Source organism: Ambystoma mexicanum, chromosome 7p (genome assembly GCF_040938575.1).
Source record: "Ambystoma mexicanum isolate Mex_15411 chromosome 7p, UKY_AmexF1_1, whole genome shotgun sequence".
In the NCBI taxonomy this organism is placed as follows: Eukaryota; Metazoa; Chordata; class Amphibia; order Caudata; family Ambystomatidae; genus Ambystoma; species Ambystoma mexicanum.
The window spans coordinates 225,037,599-225,059,938 of record NC_090939.1 but is presented as its reverse complement, the minus strand read 5'-3'; the positions used below and the strand labels follow the sequence as shown (position 1 = coordinate 225,059,938).

Sequence of the window (22,340 nt, the reverse complement as noted above, 5' to 3'; positions counted from 1 at the left end):
TTGGACCGGCCCGTTGTGGCACCTGACCTAGCACAGGGTGACTCCCAGGCTGACTTCCAGGTCGCCAAGTGTAGGCCACGGGTGGCGGCGCAAGCCAGTGTCACCAGGCCACGTGGTACAGGGGCAGCCATGTCATCTGCTGCCCCGAGTAGGCGGGGTGGGGAGGCTGCAGGGGCAGCTGCAGCTCCGTCCACCCCAGCTCTGACTCCCCCAGCAAGGACAGTGTTGGTCCCGGTACATCAGACTGAGGTTCCCCCTGCCATCATCACACTTCAGCTAATGCCTGCAGAAAGTCATGTGGTCAGTGTGCCATCGCACACTACTACTACACAGTCCACCGGTGCTCCTGCCTCTAGTGTCCAGAGCGGCGTAGGGCACTCCGGATCCCCACCACCCACAAAAAGAAAGAGGAAGAGTGCTCGTCCAGTACAGGCTGATGACCCCGACACGGCTACACGGTCCGGCACGCCAAGGAAGCCTAGCTTCAATGATGCCGAACTGGATGCACTTGTGCAGTATGTGTCCAAACATGACGCCGAAGTGTTGGTCACTTCAGGGTGTAGGATTACACCTGCTCGACGTCAGGCACACTGGCAGTCCATCGCGGACAGCATAAGTGCCCTTGGGTTTATGAGGCGCACAGCTGTTGAGTGCTACAAGCGCTGGAACAACCTTAAGCGTAGGGAAAAGAAAAAGCTGGCCTCAAGTCATGCCGCAACTCTGGTGACTGGAGGTGGGTCTCCACAAGAGGACATAGAACTCACTCTACATGAGCATGTTGCTGGGACCTACGTCACAGAGGAGCAGATCCAAGGTGTGGGAGAACTGCCAGATTACGAGGCATTGTCCGGTGAGTGCACATGCTTGTGTGTGTGATCCATGTGTATGTAGTTTGTGGGAGGGGTTCTGGTTGAGTGCCAGGTCAGGGTGTGTGTGCCTGAGTGTTTTGTCCCACCCATGTGCTTCATCCAATGCATTCTGCGCCCCGGGATTTGGGTATTACAATATCCCTTCTGGCCACAGTAGGCGTTTTGCACTACATTGCGCCAGTTGCCCTTGAAGTGGCATCTTGCTACCACATTGTTCCGTATTTAGCTGTGTTCATTCAGGCTGATTGTAGGAATTCACCTGGTTCTACTGCGCATCACTCTGCCCTATTGTCACATATATAACATGCCCATGGTCCATGCCATCTGTGTGATGGCATGTGTCATGTATGTGTATTGGACATGCCACTCACAGGCCAATGTGTGATGGCACTGCTAGCCAGCATGCAGCTGATGTGTTGCTCTCCCATCTTGGTGTCATCAGTGTCTGACATTTTCCTCCCCTTCCAACTCATGGACAGTGAATGCATGGGAGGGTTATAGTCATGTGGGACATGTGTAAATCAAGTACTGGTACTGTAGCTTGTCTGGCCTAATAGCATGCCATGGTGCTAATGCCTGTTTCCATTTTTTGTCTTTCTTGTTTTTGCAGAGGATGACGCGCCTGATGCTGTTGAGGGAGAGGAGATGGTGCAGGCTCAGGAGGGATCTGAAGCACGACCAGGCACCAGTGGAGGACGTGGTTTGGTGGTGGGGGAGAACCCTCTCTTGCTGCAGGCCCTACTGTCCCGGGGTGTCCCTGGCTGCACCTCCCCAGAACTCTTTTCAGGTGTTGATTCGGATGAGGCCTATGTGGATTCGCAGGTATGTGTTCATGGAAGGGATGCTGTTCTGTCCGACCCACCTGCACCAGGGGTAGAGCCCACTATGGGGATGTCAGTGTTGGTAGGTGAGCCTGTGGTGGTTACGGATGCAGGGCCACACTCCGCAACATCTGATCCTGTTCCTGGGCCAGCAGTTCAGAGGGGAAATGCAGTCCTGCAGCCTCAGGCAGTGCCGACACAGCAAGGCGCAGTTCGCCTTGCCCCAGACAGGTGTGGTGCCCGCCAACGCGGTGGCCGTCCGCCACCAGGCAATACCGCATGGGAGCAATCCATTTACCGTATGGCCAACCAACAGGCAGCATCATCAGAAATGATTGCTCAAGCCATGGAGAGGGTGGCCACTTCCATTGTCCCCCCAGAAAGGCAGATGGAGCTACTACAGCAGGCAACAGACTCCATTTGCCAATCAGTCAGGGAGGACATGTTGGCGTCCAACAGGGACAGACAGGCGGCCCTGGACAATCTGAGGGAATCAATTTCTATAGATGCCCAGGGACAGAGGGTAGCCCTGAGGGGAGAGGTCCGGCACCTCAGGCAGACTCTTGTGGACCTTGAGGCTTCCACTGTCACCAGGACGGAACAGCTGCTGGAGCGCGTCACCCGTACGCTCTCAGCAGAGATGCAGGCAACTCGGGCGGAGGTCCGGGCAACACGTCGGGTGTTGCATGGGGATCTCCGCACCATATCCCTCCAGAACGAGGCCTTCCAGACCCGCATGCTTGCTGCCATGGAGGACCAAACTAGGGCATTGCTTCGGCTGCCTCCCATGACACCACCACCTCCAGCAGCAGAGGTTGAGGAGAGCGAATCCAGCAGTGAATCTCCCACTATTTAGTAGCCGTGCAGGCCATGAGCCCATGGAGGTGTTTTTTTTTCGCAACATTCACGCAGGTGGCTGTTGGTGGGCACCCTGTCCTCGGACCTCCTGGGTGGCCTCTCCCAACCCCCCTGGCCCACACATGGCCATTTTCGATTTTTGATTTTTTGTTGCAGTGTGTTGCCTTGTGTGGCTCCCGTGGGCATCCACTGTATTCCGGCTGGGCACATGCAGGCTTGTCCTGAGTTTGGGTTAGATGCTTGGGTCCGTGAGAGACACACCCCTCCTGCTTCCCGTTTCCATGGGCTTGCAAAGGGTGTGCCCAAGTGACAGTGAATTACACAGTGACGTTGGACTCCCATGAGTGTGTGGGCAGTCTGTAGTCAATACTGTGTATACATTCCTAGTGCATATTGTTGTTGTATTGTGCACTGCATGGTGTATTGATGTGTGCTTGTGCATCCATGTCTCCCTCCTAATTTTCAGGTTCATTCCTCATGTCTTCAACAAGGCCGTCCACTTTGGAGATGGAGCTCATGTTGTGAGCAGGGATGGAGCTCATGTTGTGAGCAGTGGACTTCCAGATGTGCCTGGCAACAACACTGTACAGTTGGAGTGGTGGATGTGCTGGCATTCTCATGTTGTAAGACTACGTATCCTTTGCCTTAGTATTGTCATGTTTATGCTATGTCGATTGTATTGTGGTAAGTATTTGGTCATGTGTGTTGTTGTTTCTACATTTATGTGGGCAAATTGTGTGTGGCCAGTTTCCATTAGGGTCACTGTACTTTGTGACACGTGTCATGTTTGGGGGATGACTTTGTTTGCTCTCACATGGCATGTCATGCCATGGTGTGTTGGGTGGCGGTGCTGGGGAGGGGATGGGTGACATGGCACTGTTGTCATGTTGTGTCTTGCAAGGGGGTAATGATTTTAGCAGCATAGAAGTGTGTCTTTTGAACACAGCATTGGTGCTGTTTGTGTAGGTAGGGAAGCACACAATGGAGCACTTCCAGATGTACAATCTCAGGCTGGTATGGTTGTGACAGTTGACTGTCCATTGACACATCATAATTGTCAGTAACAATCATCATTGATTGTCAGCTGGTATGTGCCAGGGCTGTGTGCACTCCACAGGGGTGTGATTTTATGTGAAGTAATTAGCCACGAGCTGCGTAAGGGCTGCCTCACCCCGTGCCCTTTCCCCTCCCATGCGCAGTGGGCATGCATGTGGTTGGGGATGTGGGGGCACCACCATGTCCACGGCCAGGCCCCGGCGTGTTGCAACGTTGTGCAGGACACATGCTGCCACTATGATCCTGCACATTACTGGGGGAGTGTATAACAGCTGCCCGCCAGAACCGTCAAGGGAGCGGAAGCGTGACTTGAGCACTCCGAATGTGCGCTCCACGATGCCCCGGGGGTGCAATGTGGGCTGTGTTGTATCTTACCTGGGGTGGCGTGGTGGGGTTCCGAATTGGCGTCATCATGTGGGTGCTGAGTGGGTAGGCACTGTCCCCTGGGGAGGTGGTGATGGGTATCATCAGTGGGGTTGTGACATTACTCAGTATCTGACATGCATGCATGCGCAGTGGCATTTATACTCACTGAGCAGCCATGTATCGCCATGCCGCCCCCAGCTTCTATGTCCCGGTTTAGGGTAGACATTCTGTAGATGAAACTGTCGTGGGTGGAGCCTGGATAGTTGGCGTATACTGAGGTGATGATTCCCTTGGCATCACATACTACCTGGGCGTTGATCGAATGCCAGTGCTTGCGGTTTCTATAGATGTGCTCAGTTGCCCTGGGGGGACGCAGAGCCACATGGGTGCAATCAATGGCACCTAGCACTTTGGGGAATTGTGCCACCCTGTAGAAGTCCTGGGCAACAGCCTGCCTTTCTGCAGGTGTTCTGGGCAGGTATATGTGCCTGCGGACTGATGGGCGTGCAGTGATGATGGCCAAGAGCTGGTGTAGGCAGCGTGACTGCATGGCCTGTGACACCCCCCCCCCACTATGGCACTTGTCCGCTGAAATGATCCAGTGGCCAGGAAGTGCAGTACATTGAGGACCTTCTCCAGTGGGCTGAGTGCTTGGAAGCACAGGGTGGTTGATGTGAGGTCATCCTCCCACTCACTGACCAGGTGGAGTATTATGTGAGGTGGAAACCTGTACCTCCCATACACATGGTCATCAGGCATCCCAAAAAGGCTGGTTCTGGGTGTAAAAATTCTGGCCCGGACTATCCTCCTCGTCCTGCGGTATCCCACGGCCACTGCTGCTAGGAACGGTATGTTCATCCTGGCGTCTGAGCTTGTTTGTTGTTTGCGTGCACTTTTATGCTGTGCGGGTGGACGTAAGCCTACTTCCTGCTGGCGTACGTGTTCCGGATTGGCCACGTTTGTTTCCATGAATACGTGTTGTAGGCGAGCGTGTAAAAATTCACGCGCAGCCCTGGAATACCCGCACCCAGCCCAATAGCGTGTGGAACTTCTCGCGCACCTCTGTACTACACGCGCCCAGGCCAATCGCGTGTGGAACTTCTCACGCACCCCTGAAATACACGCGCCCAGGCCAATCGCGCGTGGAACTTCTCACGCACCCCTGGAATACACGTACCCCGCTCTCCCAGGCCCGATCGCGTGTAAAACCACCCGCGAGCCCCTGTAATACACGTACCCTGCTCCCCCAGGACCTATCGCGTGTGGAACGTCTCGCGCACCCCTGAGATACACGCACACGCTAACCCAGGCCCGATCGCGTGTGGAACTTCTCACGCACCTCTGTGCTACACGCGCCCAACCCGATCGCGTGTGGAACTTCTCGCGCACCCCTGAAATACACGCGCCCAGGCCAATCGCGTGTGGAACTTCTCGCGCACCCCTGAAATACAGGCACACGCTCCCCCAGGCCCGATCGCGTGTGGAACTTCTTGCGCACCTCTGTGCTACACGCGCCCAGCCCGATCGCGTGTGGAACTTCTCACGCACCCCTGAAATACACGCACACGCTCCCCCAGGCCCGATCGCGTGTGGAACTTCTCACGCACCTCTGTGCTACACGCGCCCAGGCCAATCGCGTGTGGAACTTCTCACGCACCCCTGAAATACACGCACCCAACCCGATCGCGTGTGGAACTTCTCACGCACCCCTGAAATACACGCACACGCTCCCCCAGGCCAGATCGCGTGTGGAACTTCTCGCGCACGCGTGTTCCCTGTTCCCAACACCCGTAATACGCGTTCCCCGCTTTGCGTTTGCTGTTTGCCAGTCCGGTTAACTGGTGCAGGGTTGGCGCAGCCCTTTGCGATGGTTTTGCGATCTTGATGGCTTTTCCTTGCGCGAGGGCGTTCTTGGGGGCGTAACTGGCGCTGCTGCAGGGTCGCTGCACCACTCTGCGCCATGTCTGCTTTTGGAGATGAGAATCCATGAATACACTGTGCGCGGAAATTGATTTTATCGCACGCGGCTGGCGCAGACATTCGCACGGGCACGCTGTGCGCCAGCCGCGTGCGACACTTTTGGGAGGAAATACATGAATCGGCCTGTTAATTATTAGCAGCTTGTTGCAATTGCGACATATCACAACCATTCCCATGCAACTTACTACTGTGTGTGCTCATTGGAACGCAATCGTAATGAAAGCATTGCTCTTTGATAGTAATGTGTTCGTTTCTGAATTATCACGTTGCACTTGTGAATATCCAGGTTGGCTGCTTGCTTTCTTTCCAACATTCTTTTATAAAATGTACTGAATACTTTTCTGAAGCTGAAATACTGTCTCAGACAGGGGACATTGTTCTCTACAGAGGAATGATATGATAGTGATATTTTATTTGTATTGCGCTCATACACAAGTGTTTCAGAGCGCGACAAGGCAAGGGAGTGGAAACGGGAGAACAAAACAACGATCTTATTAGGCCCAGTGACATTGAGAACATGCAAGTGCATGGGAAAGGGAAAGGGGAACGGTGCATGGAGCGGGGAGAGTGGAAGGTGAAGAGCAGAGGAGAACAGATAAATAATAATAAATACAAATAAATAGATAATGAAGCAATAACGAGGGTAGTGCAGTCAGCAAGTGGCAAGAGTTGTGTTTATGGCAGCAGAACTGGGTAAGTCTGATAAGTGCATAAAAGAAGAAAAATGGGGTGTGGGGACTGTGGGAGTTACAGGTACAGTCTCTCCAGTGCGAAGGGTGGCCGAGCGGCAGTGCAGAAGGGTGGCAGGGTGAGCCGGTACCTGGGCCCGGGGGACAGACGGTGGCCAGGGGCACAATGCCAAGAGAGTGGATCAGCAGGGCAGAGGGAGAGCAAAGGCAGATGCAGAGAGGAACGTCTTGAGGTGCTTCCGGAACCGGAGATGGTTCTTCTCAAGTTTTAGAGTGGCAGGGAGGCTATTCCAGAGGGAGGCCCCACCCGAAGACAGATCTCCCCCAGCTTGTTTCTTTGAAAAACAACGGACCCTGAAGGAGTTAGAGGTAGAGGAGCGAAGGGCTCGAGAGGGGAGGTATTTGCGGAGGGATAGCTAGAGGTATTTTGGGCCCAGGCTCCAGAAAGCCTTGTGCAGGTTTTAAATTTAATCCTTGCATCCACTGGGAGCCAATGGCGAGATTTCAGAGCTGGAGAGATACGACCGAGGGGTTGAGGCCAAGGACAAGTCTTGCAGTCCTGTTCTGGATTAGTTGAAGAGGGCGAAGAGTAGAGGCAGGTAACTTTAGAAAGAGGCTGTTACAATAGTCCAACCTAGAGAGAACCAGAGGTTGGGAGACAGTGAGCTTCTGTGAGAAGGAGAGAAAAGGAAGAGTACCTCTGAGGAGGTGCAGTAGGAAGTTTGACTTTTTAGAGACCTCTGCGATGTGGGAGGAGAAGGAAAGTGTGGAGTCAAAGATGACCCTGAGGTTCTTAGCCTCGCAGGTGGGGATAGGAGGAGGGCCAAGCGAGGCCGGCCAGAGAGAGGGGAAAGGATGGAGATGGTGTGCTGATGAGGAGGATCTCAGTCTTGCTGGCATTCAGGCAAAGATCATTTAATGGCAGTTAGGCAATCCGAGATGAGAGAGGGAGAGAAGGTAGCCGAGGGCAGCCTGAAAATGAGTTGAGTGTCGTCAGCATAGCACTGGAAATGGGAGCAAAGAGTGACAATGCAGTGGGCGAGAGTTGCCAGGTATTGGTTAAAAAGCTAGGGCGAGAGGTTAGACCCCTGGGGAACACCGCAGGGTGAGAGGAAGATAGATGATAGGAAGGACCAGTTGGACCTGGGAAGGTCGATCAGAAAGGAAAGAGGTCAGCCAGGCCAGAGCCTGATCTGTGATACCCAGATTCTCACGGAGACGGTTGAGCAGGATGGTATGGTTGACCGTGTCAAAGGCAGAAGAGAGATCGAGTAGGATGAGGACAGAGGGAATGTTAGAGTCATGGTTGGAGAGCATATCATCGCGAATGTTCAGGAGAGCAGTTTCCGTACTTCTGGCTGCTCTGAAACCAGACTGGCGGTCATGGAGACAGCCAACAGAATCAGAATGAAGGTTAAACTGAGAGATGGCCAGCTTTTCCAGGAGTTTTCCCAGAAAGAGAGCAATGGAGATTCAGCGATAGTTAGCAGGACAGGAAGGATCAGCTGAGGGTTTCTTGAGCATAGGATGCACAGGGGAGTATTTCAGAGGGGAGGGGAAGGATCCTGAGGCAAAGGAATGGTTGCAGAAATCAGAAAGGGCCGGAGCAAGGGTGTCAATGCGTTCCTTGATGGTTTTAGAGGAACAGGGATGAACCTGTTTTGATGAGGCTTTCATAGATCAGACTTGTCTAGCAACCTCATCAGGGGAGAAGAGAGGAAAGGAAGAGAAGGAGGGAGGATAGGAATAGGAAACTAGCAGTGCCAATGCCAACTGCTTTGTCTTTATTATAGGTTGTGTAAATGTGATAAACCCGGTGTTCAATGACAATGTGGTCTCTGAGTTTTACAAGTAAATAGTGATTGTTAATTTTGAATGGTGGGCTTTACTTACTTTTAAAAATGTTTTATACTTGCAGTAATTATCGAACCAAAAAACATGTATGTAAGTAGTTTGGATACAGCATGTAAAACATGTTCTGCATATAGAAATGGGTAGTTTCAAGGTATTGTAGTTGTACAGAGCTAGTAAGACATGCAACACAATATTAATTTCTGTTCTTCTAGATCACCGGATTCCTCCAGCTTCTAAGCACTGATATAATAGATGTCAATATGACCCAATTTAAGGGTACTCAATTTCTAGACCTCAGAAGCATGACGGGTTGAGTCAGCCCTGCTGGGTTTTGTAATTGAAGTTCAGCCTATACTCATATGTGTGCTGAGCGCTAATCTCTTGAGGTATCCACCAGGTCCCAGAATACCATGTGCATGATATATAAAAGCGTCCAAGTTATTTACAAAATCAGAAACACTTTTAGTGTGTGTATTCCCCATCTGCAAGTGCAGGGCTCTTGTTTCTAAGCACTGTAATAATGTGGCATTATGTATCCGTTCGCGAGGGCAGTTAACATGGCCCTGGGCCGTTACCCCCACCAGTGATGCCTGTGGAACGGGTACATAAGGCCATTAGCACCCATCCCATGGGCTGGGATGGGGCTAATTTACAGTACTTTCGCTCTGTGAACAGGGAGCCTTGCGGCGTCCTGTTCACAGAACGAAAATACTGTTCCAAGATGGCCACCGCAACAAGGGAAGGCAAGGCTCTGTATGGAGCCGCTCTTTCCTTTCCATAACGGCCATCGGGAGCAGAGAGGAAGGTGTGGCTGCGGCGGGGAGTGCTGCAGCAGCTGAAATAAGGTTAGTGGGGGGAATAAAAAAAAATCGATTAAAGGGGACGGAGGGTGGGGGAAGATGGCGGTGGGGGGGGAGCCAGCCGTTTGGCGACATGGAGCGTGGCCTTTCACCGGCGGATCAAGCCTGAGTTCCTAGCTACCGGATTGGCTGCCCCCCCCAGCTAGGGTGCCAATAGCTGTTAATATTTAAAAATACAATGGCATTCAATGATTTGACCTTGAAGGGATAAAAGGCACGCCGTCCCCAATAAAATCAGAGCCTCTGATGTGAAAGGCATACATTTCAGCAGCAGGCACCGAGCACAAAGAGCTATCAATGGCAAACATGTTGCTCCCTGTGGCGAGATGGAGTGAGGAGGCTGACTAAGTGATTTCATTTTGGCTATAGACATTTATTCAAGTAGAGAAAAGAACCTGTCTTTCCCTGTTTCTAGAGGGGTCTTCCCTACCTCAACACAAACTCAGGTGCTCGTCAGGATGTAATCAAAAAAACTATATATGGTCCTCTGTCCAAAACAAACTAATCTATCCCAGCCACTAAGAAATAAACCAAAAAAGGGGTAGATGAACTTCTTATCAAAACTGCCAGGAGAACGGCTACCTTCTCCTGGTGAAGCAATCCAGTCTTAGGCTGATTTAACAGCAGCCTCTTGCAATAGGGTCTGATTTACCAAATACTCTTAAGACCAGGAGAATGACTCCCTTTTCCTGGTCTATTTAGAAGATTTTTGAAGACTGTTCCTCAATAGTCCTTAGCACAGTACTTTAGAAGTCGCTTTACTTCCTCCCAGGGATTTGCAAACACCAGAGTTAAGGCTATATAAACTGTTCTTCTTAGTGCTGGCACTTCGTCAGGACTTTCTATATCTTACATTTTGGGGAGACCGCTCCCTTCTTGTCCTTTTGGTATCTTTCACATGTGATAAGTTTCCCCACTGTGACGAGGGAGTTCACGCCTGAGGCACTCATGATATTTATGGTTTTTCTTATAACCACCTTGACGAGAGAGTTCACTCTCAACACACTTTACTTTGCAGACTACTCCTGCACTTAGGGAGACTTTCTCTTCGACTTTCGTGGCTCTCGGTTCCTTGAATATCACCACTAAGATGAGGGAAGTCACTCCTAAAGAATACTTGACTCTTGGTTCTCTGGGTATCACTACTGTGACAAGGAAGATTACTCCTGAGGAATACTCGACTCTCTAGGTACCCACCCAGCATTCCCTCAATTCCCTTTACCTGTATCTTCACTGGGGAGTGCTCGCAGTTCTTCCCAAAGTCTCAGGTCGCTGTTGCTTCCGCACACGCTCAGTGCATATTCCTGCCTTCCTCCTCTTTGGTAGGTGTGGCTCCACAGAGCCGTTGCTGTGGCAGTCTCAGCATGTTTAAGGGACCTCCCGGTCCAACTCGAAGAAGCCACACCACTGCTGGATTCTTTCCCCTTCGGCAGTGAGTCAGGGTTACTCCGGCTTGCCTGGTTCTTTTCGGCTTCTTCTTCCCAGACCGACTGCTGCTTGAGGCTTTGGGCAGCACGGGTTGAATTTCCCGGGCCCTGCAGGACAGGCAGCAGCTTCCCTCATTACTCTTCCTGATCCTGAACACAACTAGTCCTCCTTCAGACTTTACTTTATATTATTGGGACTGCTCCAGCGCAGTGTCGCTGTTTGTTATCCTCATGCCTCCAGGTGGGCACCTCCTCACAGTATTTTGGTAATCCCTAGTACTGTGTTTCTGTATGTTTCTTTGGTTTTTCCTCATCTCAGTCCTATCTGGTCTTACAGGTGTGATACTAGAGACTTCACAATAACATACAGTAGTAGCTTCAAGTTGGGAGAGAGGAGTCAATGGGGCTATGGCCCGAGTACATTGGTTTAGGGAGGTCTTTCAGGAGACAAGAGTCCTCATCCCCATGAGGGGTGTCTCTCCCTATGAAGGCCTCCCACTTTTTACCACAACTAGGGGGACTATTGGGTAGCAGCCTCACCTCCGTAGCCTCATAGGGCAGGGCTCCCCCTATGGGGAGAAGTAAGGGGATGCCGTGAATCGTCACACCCGTTACTCTGTTGCCAAATCTCTTGTTTGTGTAAGCTTCCAATGATGTTCTGCACTACGACATCCAAGACCACGCTAAAGAATGTCCTTACTCCCAACAACAACAAAAATCAAACTCTCGTAAAAGTTGCACCTTCTTACTAAAGAACCTTTTCTGCCCTAGCCTATTATTGGCCTTGCAAAAATTAAACCTGAAGACCAAAATGTATCAATAAAAAAGGACATGGGCAAAAAATACCAGTTGCACTGACAAACCATGTGTAGAAGTTCTGGCCAAGTACAGCCTGCGGTCAGATTAGAGGTGGGAAGGGCAATTTTGTTGATTTGTTTGTTTATTGTTTCTTTCTATAGCGCTTTAAGCTAAAGCGCTTTACAATTATTAATGAGGGGGTGCAAAATGTAGTAAAGACACAAAATCACAGAGAAAACAGAGAAGAAACAGCAAGGGTGAATAAAGACCAAACAGAACAAAAAATGGCAAGATGGTCCAGGTGCAAGACCAGCAACAAATGAGTATTGCAGCTATGGCGGGTCAGAAGAAGGACCTAGACAAGTGTCTTCCATTTGAAGGGTTTATATTTTAGAAACAAAAATAAATACACTTCTAGATATCCCTAAGCTATGGGTTTTCCTTGCCTAGCACAAACTAACTTGGGTGCTGGTCAGTCGTCATTGAGTCAAAAAGGAAGAACTGTCCTCGGGTCAAATCTAATCTACTCTGTCCCTATCACTATACATAGAAGAACTAAGGCACAGTAGAATGTAGCAAAGTCACTTTAATAGTCAATTCACAGGTAGTTCTTGGAAACTACTTTCACTAGTTCATACATTTCCGAAATAGGATTCTTCAGCTTCTCAAACTTTACCTTGACACACTGCTTTTCCCTTCTGAGATTCCTCCTCTCCCTTTCTTTGTTTTCTATATTTATTGCTCCTTTTTCACTTAATGTCCACTCTCTCCCCTGGCTGAGTGAGTTAACACCTTCAACAGATTTTGGACTTTGCTTCCACTCTTCTCTATTGCTGTGGCGACTAGGGAGGTTCCAGAAATACTTTGCACTTGGGTTCCACTCTTCATTCTTACTGGGACGATTCGTTATCCCTCCCGGGTCCCCTGCTGTCCCAGTTACCTCGTTTCCATGGAGTTAGCGTCACCGGGCCTGTCTACAGGACGGAAAGCTATTCTTGCGCCATCAGGTTGGCTTTGCTCTTCTCTTTTCACTTTCTCCCTCTGCACCCGTTCTGTGATGCGGGAGGGTCCATTGTCTCGCCGTTGTTACTGGACAGTCCGCTGCGTCGTGGTCACGCCACCAATCACTCTTCGGCTTCTTCGTTGGGGTTCCGTTTCCCCAGTTTCTCCAGCTTCTAGGTGTTCTCGCATCACTCTCACACGCCAGCTGTCTTCCCGGTCTGCACGCAGCACTTCTTGGCTTCTCTTAGCTTTTGCAGCACCACAGGATTTAAACTCCTGGGCTTCCCCTTCTTCTAGCGATCCTCCTCTTTTTCTGACATGTAGCCGAGTCTTCCCCAACGGAGCATCAGTGTCCTTTCTCTCTGTTGCTAGAGTGTTCTGTATCTCTCGAGTACTCTTCTTCTCAGTATTGGCAATATAAGTTTCTTCATAGTGGACTACTGATGTTAGAACACAATAACAAACGGTAGCTTGTTCTTCTTGCCTTCTTTGCATTGTAGCTGTAAATGGTGGGTTGTGAGTTAGTAACTTATAGAGTTCCTCTTTGAACCAGGATTCCTTGTTCCCAAGAGGGGATAGGTGAAGTCTCTCTCAGGATCAAGACGGTTGTACGCATAGTTATAATCAACAGTGTTTCCTCCCAACCCCCATGTCTAAATAAAGTTCAAATACTACCAAAGGATTTTTTGGCAATGCTTTCTAGGGTGTCACTGCTGGGGTTATGAGAGATGCTAAAAAGCTATTTGTAGGGGCAGCATGGGTATCTATAGACCTCACCTTAAGCTATTGACAGAGTTGTACAATGGGCAAACTCCCATTAAGGTGTGTCCAAATGATGAAATGGCCAACAAACATATTCCAGAGGTTCTAGCACAGGCAACAGAGCCCGATGCCCATTATAACTTTCTTAACATTTACATTGTGCAGATGGTACATTTCTGGTGCTACTATATTGTGTAAAACTTCTAATGAAGATTTGAGGGACATCCAGCAGAACACAGCGATGAACATACTACTTATCGCTCAGTAGTAGTATTTCTGATGGGCTAGTCCCTACTCCTACAAATTCCTAATCAAGTATAGTCATACTCCCATTAGTCTGGCATCAAATTTGTTCCAGCCAACAGTGAATGGAGTGCAACTGCGTGTTGGATCAGGCCGTCGTCTTTGGTGTCCATGACTCCAGATGTGTCGTCATGGGTAGTATTATAGGGGGTCGGTGGTGGCCCATGCCGTGAGATCTGGCTTTACCCCCACAATAATGAGGTGAGGGCCAAATAGCTAAAATCTCATCTAGAACTTTCGGCCAGAGCTTCCACTTCTGGGAGACTATGTGCGCCTACTCAAGGCATCCATAACCCTGTTCTCAGTCTAGGCAAGATGGGTTGTGTGATGAATCGGAGGTGAATTCCCCGAAAACCCTGGCCTGGGACCCTTCTCATGTGGCCAGGGAAAGGCAGACACTCCCTGATCCCGACCCTGGGGGAGGTGTTCTGTGGGAGGATCCCATGGTGGGGGGCTGGGGAGGGGCCAGGTCAGAGAAACTGGCCTTTCTCTCTTAATAATTTCCCTAAAGACCTGACACTCTTAATGGCTAATTGCAAATTTGAACCACGTCAAGAAATAAATAAAAGAAACATTGGAGACTTCAAGTGCCACAATGCTCTAGGTACTGAGACTAGGAAGAGGGACGCAGAGGAACTGAACTGCAAGATGCAGTCTAGTGGTTCAAATGGCCCACACCTGAGCGGGACCTTTGAATATATAAAACCACCCAAGGTGCAGGCTATTAGAACAGAAGGGTGGAGTTGTAGACCCCACCAGTTGCAGAGGCAGTGGAAGAAGAAGCCGAAGGGAGACACTGTGGCTGCCCGGGCCCATCAAGAACAGCCCAGACAGGAACGTGTTCAGGGGGCCATAGAGGTGGGCCTGTCATCAATGAAATCCTCCCGGGCTGCGTATGCCAGGAGCAGCCCGGGAGGGAAATCAGAGTCGTGCAGCGGATGCCCACTACACCCCACAGGATGGTGCGCTGAAGATGGAAGTGGTGACCGTGAAGCCCTGGTTTGCTCCGTTGAGCCAAAAGAGCGACCCCATCCAAAAGGGCCCACCAATTGAATAAAATAACACAGAGGGACGTGGTGGGAACATCAGTTGGGCCCCCCAGTCAATGGGGTCCACCATGTATTAATAAAATATACTGCAGGTCGCAGCGGTGAAGTCGGGTGCAGCCCCCCCTGCTAACGGGGCCCTCCCAGAGTATTATTTACACAACGGGTGCGGCGGTGAGTGTGGGCAGTCCCCCTGTACAGGGGGCCACCCAGGGCAACATTTAAGGCACAGGCTCCATGGTGGCCCGACGAGGGGAACAGGGCCACCTTAGAAAAGGTTGAGAGGGCCAGGGCCCAGATGACATATGTGGGGGCAGGTCCCAGCCATGACCGCAGCAAGATTTAATCAGGAACAGCCCTGCACCCATTCTTTCAGAGCCAGCTCCTAGGACAGACCTAGCAGTACTGTGAAGAACTATAGGTACTGTGAAGACCTAGAGGTACTGTGAAGGGGTGGCGGTTGCCATCACCCCATTGTGACATAGTGTTTTTTGTGTTTATATATTCTGAGTACCATTATTTATCGCTTAGTAGGTTAAACGTTAAGTAGAGGAAGTTAGGGAGTTGGGGTAAATATTAGGGGGAATGTTAAGTAGGGTAAGTGTTAAGTAGGAATAGGACGTTATATAGATGGCCCTTAGTTTAAGAAGGGGCTAGAGGGAAGGTACTCTGGCGTGAGGTAGTGGGATAGGTGGGCGGCCTGCCCGAGGCTGCCTTTCAAGACAGGACCACCCACATAGGCCATCCCCTGGCCTCACACTCCAGGTGGGTGGCACCTGAGGTTAGGAAGGGAATTGGTTGTGACAAGCTCACCCTAAGGGTCCCTACAATCCCTCCAAGGAAGGGTGAGCTGACATAGCTAGTCCCCGCTTAGATGCATCTTATGCCAGGGGAATCCTAAGGTAAAGTTTTAAGATCTGTAGGTGTTTAATAAAGAGGGGTCCCCATTGGAATGTCTTTCAAAAATGCACTCTGGTGTCTGTGTGTCTCCTTTAGTCATCTAAGAACTCAGGCTGTACCCCATCTCTTGTTAAGAGCGATTTTATCTGGCAGGTGCAGCACCCCTCCCTATCCAGGTGGAATGGTGGATGGAGGTGGTGGTAGCCATGGAAACAGTCCCTGCTCTGGTGTAGGGAAGTGTACACCCTTGCATGGACCAGGGCCGGGAAACAGTGGCTATATATGCCCTCCCCTGGACTGTCATGGTCTCCCAGAACCTCCCAGTCTTGGTCACTCCTATCCATCACTCCCCTTGGTCTTCCGCTGTTGTCTTGTCACAACTCTCTGTCTGGTGTGATCTTTCGCTCTTCTCAATTTCCTCCTACTGCATTCCATCTGATACCCATCACTTCCTTCAGTAAGGTGGTCCCCTTTCATCTCCCTTCACAACCTGTATCTTTCCTCATCTCCCTCCATGTAGTCCCTTTCGTTGTCTCTGTAAACCTCGGACTCCTTTTCTGCCCTTTTCACCTTTCTACTTCACAAAGTATCTCTTAACTCTCCATTTAAATTTGTATTTGTCTTACACTGTTCCCATTAATCTCGCTCCCCGCTCAGGCTCCTCTAAAGCATTCCGTGCTTCCACGTTCGCATCCATTTCCCAAATGGTTACTCCTTATTTCCCTCACCAAGGTAGTATTCTTCTCCAGCTTCACTATTTCTCTCGCTCCACACAGACCAGTTCCTCTCTCACGCTTCTCTAACTTTTCCTCTCAACAGGACTTCCTCTGTGCAGTACTTCGCCGTCAAACTCTCCAGGGGACGCCCTCTTGTCCATGCTTCCCAAGGTCTTCTACTTTCCATTGGTCAGCTCTCCGAAGGTATATCTTCCTTCTATATCCAAGTCTCCCTTACTTGGGGTCTGCCAGGATGTGCATTGCTAAACACAACACTCTTCCCAGGACTGACAAAGGCTGCTTGCAGTGGATGCTTTTTAATGATATCTGCTCTGCCTCTGCGCCGTGTTTCAAGGGGACCGGCTGCACCAGCGGCATAGGACTGGTGGTGTCTCCCGATTGGGCTATGTGACCCTGGTCAGGTGGTGTTCCAGGGGCTGGCTTAACACTACATAGAAGCCAGATGCCATTTTGCATTTTATAATGGCCCCTGCTGCATGTGTGCTTTCATCTCTCTTATGTGAGATCGCTGCTGAGACTTCATGTCTTTCTATGTCCAGTGTGTGTTTGCCATCTACAGAATCCCAGGGAGGTTTTGGTTATATTTGTTTCCAGTGCTGAATGGCTTAAGGGGCCCAGTCTCTTTTCTACACCCATAAACTGAGTCTGCATACAGTGAGTTATTATCCCCCTTACAAATAGTGGCTTTACTTCCACCAATGATTTCAGGTCTCTGTTGCTCCCCAGCAATGGCAGGGCCGCAAATGGATAATGGTTGTTCCCAAAAATGATCCTCAAGTACTTTTCTGTGTATTGGATTCCAGCCTAAATAAATAAATCTAGTTGATGCTTGAAAACCCAGTTCAAGCAAACAAATCCTTCCCAGAAGCAACTAGTTTGGGAGGAAGAGAATACCTCCTAGCTTTGATTACAGAGGAAACCAAACAGCAATAGAGGTGCCACACAGGCCTTGCCCAGGTAGCTATTGTAATAACATCACCTTGGTTCTTCCATCCAGGACCAAGAAATCGACCCAGCCCACTCCAAGACTCAAGACTCTGTCAAGAAAAAGAGCACAGCCAGGACAAATATCACAGCTACAATCAGGGCAACACTGATGTGAAAGAGATCAGGGGCACTCTAAACCCTGGGACCGATTTGCTGAATATTGTCAGCGGATGATGACTAGGCTCCTTTACAGAGTTTACACTTATTCTCCGGTTTTACCTTGATGAATCTCCTCATGTTTCATACCCAACCTGTATGCCATCTTCCAACCCCAATACTCCACAGACTAAATAAAAGGTGTTGAACATCACTTATGCGTGTTCCTTTGGTGCCAACCTCCCACAGTACCCTATTAGTTATCTTAATTACTGCAACTCTCTTTTTGTCAAACTCCCTTTCATGTCCACTGCCTCCTACAAAGACTGCTATAATATTAGCTATGCCACGGGAAACTTATAAACCCACCTCACTCGGCTGTAAAGCATTCCACTGTCTCACTTGGGGTGCATTTGCATTTCAAGGTACAGTAGATCAAACCTAAGTGGCTTTTGAGTCAACCCGCGCCCAACCTGACTGAGAAAAGAAAATCTTGACCTACCCCCTGCATGCTCCTGCGTGTCCCTCCATTTCAAGTAGTGTCATCCCTGGAGTATGCCCAGTAACGTGAAATCCATTGCTAGCATATATCATACTTTAAAAAATGTACCTTATTTATTCCAATAGGTGCTCAATGTAATGTGCCATCAATGTAATCAATGACAACGTATCCTCCAAGTATCTGGAGGTTCTTATCTACAATGCCATATACATGTCTGAATAAAATTAACAAAAATTGGGAATGGAAGATTTCAAAATGGGAACCTCAGACATGTTAGTACATAGAGACTGGGATTGTGCATGAAAGAGGATGATTGCATACTTCATGCCGCCGCCGAGACATGGAGCCACAGGCCCTCACTCCTAACCCAGAGAAATGTTTGTAGCATCTTCAATGCATCAGACAACATATCAAGGGTCAATTATAAGATTTTACAAAAGATCTGTAAGCTCCATCATGGGTTTTGATGAATAACAAGGTACTCTACAAATTATTTCTATTTCAGTTTATAAAAACATCAAGAGAACACATAGTTCACCTGCGCAGTAACTATTCACAATATTTAAATGAAAAATCCTTACCCATCCAGTAGATTCATTGTGGTTGTCGTGACTTCAGCAAACAGTACTATCTGTCCAAGCTTCTTGGTGTGAAGATTCTGCCTATAAACCTCCAGGCTAAAGTGATCAGAGGAAAAGTCTCCAGCCTCAGTGACAAGCTGTTCAAGAGTTGGACTGATCTCCATTTCAGACTGGTAACATCTTACGACTTTGAGGGAAATTTTGCTGGATTTTATTAATCCATCGGTTGGCAGTTTGTTCCAAAGCCACTGGAGGAAAGACACCTGTATATCCTGAGTTGAGGACAGAAAAAAAACAGAGGTACATATGTAAGTGAAAAATAATTAATCTGCAACAGGCACTTGCTACTTTTCTAAGATTTTAAATGCACTGGTTCAGACCCCTGCAGGATGCATCCCTTTGGAATGTGGTGCAAGTCCCTTCCCTTCAGGTTATCCCTCAGATCAACTGGTGCCGCTCATTGCTTATCAAGGTATATGGAGGCCATGTAACATAATTATTAACCTTCAAGGTAGACAACACTTTTATCTGCTACACAAAAAAGATTAAGCAGGGTCATCCATCAGGGAAGGTTGGAAAATTGGGCAAGCGTTGCATATTTCTACTTCCCAGCCATTTCCACCCGCAGGCCTAAGAACAGCTAGGTGGAAAGGTCTCTGCCTTGCAGAGACAAGCCAAACTGTGTCCACCAACCCCGGGGATGACACTACTGGAAATCCCCTCACCCCCGCACACACACAAAAACACACACACGAGAGACACATAACCATATGGAATGGACAACGGACTAACCAATCCCATTTAGGGTACATGGAGGCATTTGAGAATAACAAACCCAACCCTTTAGTATGCACTAAGACCAATCAGCAAGCGATAAAATAATTAAGTGCTCTGTCATTAGGAGCCCAAACTGATTGACGATCTTGAGATGAATGCAGTGTGAGCTGGAGAGCGGGAAAGAGGAGAAGAAGCTAACACAGAGAGTTGAAGATGGGGAAGCCCTGAGAAGACCCATTACCTGCTCATGAGGCAGGGTTGAAAAGTAATTTTAGTCAAGACCTGGAAACATTATGAGGAAGAAACTGTTGGACTGGGCAAGCAGACAACCTTGCCAGATGATGAGGAGATCTGGTCAATGAAAGTGTGGGAGAGTCACTGCTGGCCCAGGAGAGTGATCTGCGGCTAGGGAGCAAACATATATAGCCCTGACAAATACTCCAAGTAAGGTGGGAAACACACTCGCTGGTAGGAGTGTGTTGAGAGGTAATGATAGTGGCCCAGGAAGCATCCTGAAGCTGGAGGGTGAGAATATGTAGGAATCACAAGGACCATATGCAAAGGAGGGGCGTGGGCCCGAGCCTCATCTGTCTTACTCCCTCCAGGACTTCCTAGGGGTAACCCTAACTCTCCAAGCGTCTTTCCTAGTTCTCAATGGGAATGTTAAAGGTTGATCGAGACTAAACAGTTACACTGCTCCTTACAGTCTCTTCCCAATTCTCTCCCTACCTCTCCTGTCCCTGGTCTTCTCCCTCCCTTCTTTCTCCCAGCATCTCCTCTCCCTTTCTACTCCCTCCAATTGTTGTACTCTCCTCTCTCCTTCTCCCCTTTCCATCCTCCTCGCTCTATCCCTATATGTCTCCCTATCGCTAATTGCCCTCTTTTGTCCCTTTGGACTCAACACACCTTTCACTGCACCAATCTCATCACCTCTATGCCACCCTCCTCACCTCTCAGTATGCCAATTTTTCTACCACTCACACCCCAACCCTCAGGGATATGGTGCCTTGCTCACCCCCTACTGGGATATAGTGCCCTGCCGACTATCCCAGTGATGTACTGCCCTGCTCACACTCCCAGAGTTATGGTGTCATGCTCACTTCCCAACCACTTGAGGAGTGTAATATAGGCGATTAAGGAGTTTGAATTGTATACATCTAAATCTAGAATTGAGGGAAACCTTACGCATGTGCGTACACATCTTCGCCCACATCTCGTCAGTGATTGCCAACCCCAGTTCCTGGCTCCATGCATCACAAATCTTAAAGGATGGTTCTGCAGAACGCTCTACCAACATTTTATAAAGTGCGGATATCATGCCCCTACCCCCTGCAGAGTTAGCAATGTAGCAGATTTCGGTGGACTCTGGGGGTTCGTCCGGGTATGAGGGCCACATGTCCTGCACTGCCGCTCTGAGTCTAAAGTATTGCAGTAACTCCAGTGGTGAGCCAGAGTGTCCTGGCCTCCATGTCTGCAGGGTGATGAATTTCCCCTCGGGGAACAGATCGGAAGGCGCCCGATACCCCAGGTCCTGCCAGTGTCGCATGAGAAGCCTATCCTGCGTGGGGGTGAGGCCTGGGAATGACCATATGGGAAGCCATTTATAGTACGGGCGGAGGTTAGAGTGGGGTTGCAGCATATGTTTCCATGCCCTGATTGTGGTGGACACTGGATCAGCCGGGGCATCGGACTGATACGAGTGGAAAAGGATCAGGGACATAACATTTATCTCCTCGGTTGCCAGGATCTCAAGTTTGACATGAGGAGGTGGGTCTTGGTGTTTGTACCAGTGAGTTGCGTGTTGGGCCTGTGCAGCAATCCAGTATCGTGCTATATCCGGCGCATTGAGTCCCCCTTTCTCGTATGGTAAAGTCATATGCTGCCAATTCCTGCGGACAGCCCCGGCGTGCCACAGGAACCGGGCAAACCCTGCGTGTAAGTCTGTGAAATAGTGCTTCCCGGGCCAGACTGGGACGTTGGCGAATATGTATAGGAGCTTTGGAACTATAATCATTTTGATTAGCGACAGTCTTCCCGCTAGGGACAGGGGGAGACTGCGCCACCTCTCCATTCTTGCTTCCGCGTACTGCGCAGTGGCACTATAGTTGTCAGCCAAGAGGGAGGCCCTAGACAGTGAGACCTGAACCCCGAGATATGCCTTCTGGGGCCCACCTGAGTGGGAATTCGCATGATGGTTGGGGGGTTGCAGGTGTGCGGGGGAAGATATCTGATTTGGTGCAGTTTATAGTGAAGCCCGAAAATGTACCAATTTTGATTATCTCGCGGATGATTGGGTCTAAGTGGACCGAGGGGTCCCCGACATACAGAAGCACGTCGTCCGCATACAATAATATAATTTCGGGTGTGTCGCGCAGGCGTATCCCCTTACGAGTATGTTTGTCTCTTACACTGCAAATACTAGGGGGGAGAATGGGCACCCCTGGCGCGTCCCTCTGTGGAGGGAGAAGGGAGCTGAGATATGGGAATTAACCAGGACTCTGGCCACTGGGTTCATGTAAAGCAGTTTGATATAGGAGAACGTGCGTGGGCCAATTCCCATCTTTTCCAGTACCGCCCACAAGTACTGCCATGACACCATGTCGAACGCCTTTTGGGCATCTAGTGTCACTGCGACCGCGTTAGCTTTAGGGTCAATTCTGGAGATGACGTTGAACAGGTGCCGGATATTTAAGGAGGTGGAGCGGGCAGGGACAAAGCCGCTTTGGTCCGGGTGGATAAGGTACGTCATGATGGGGAGGAACCTGTTCGCGATTATCTTTAAAAAAAAATGTTGGTGTCTGTATTCAAAAGGGAAAGAGGTCTGTAGGAGCCACACACCTCCGGGGGTTTGCCTGGCTTTGGGAGTACAGTGATAATAGCCTCGCGTAGGGACTGTGGGAGAGTGGCAAGGTGGGGGGGCTCGTCCCACACCTCCTGCAAGCGCAGGGCCAGTAGAGCAACATGCTCTTGATAAAATTCAGTGGTCAGGCCATCCGGACCGGGGGCCATGCCTTTGGGGAGGGCGGAGATAGCCTCAGTGATTTCGTCAAGAGAGATGGGAGCGTCCAG

The 22,340-nt window shown here is 49.8% G+C and overlaps 1 protein-coding gene across 14 annotated transcripts in view; it reads right to left on the bottom strand.

Annotated features, from left to right (window-relative positions):
• Positions 1-22,340, bottom strand: part of HLCS (holocarboxylase synthetase) — a 1,696,783-nt gene that overhangs the window by 492,900 nt on the left and 1,181,543 nt on the right. For all 14 annotated transcript variants that reach the window (XM_069636100.1, XM_069636104.1, XM_069636108.1 and 11 more), the window contains one exon: positions 18,495-18,766. In XM_069636100.1, coding sequence (XP_069492201.1) covers positions 18,495-18,766 — 272 coding nt within the window. The remainder of the gene's footprint in view (positions 1-18,494; positions 18,767-22,340) is intronic.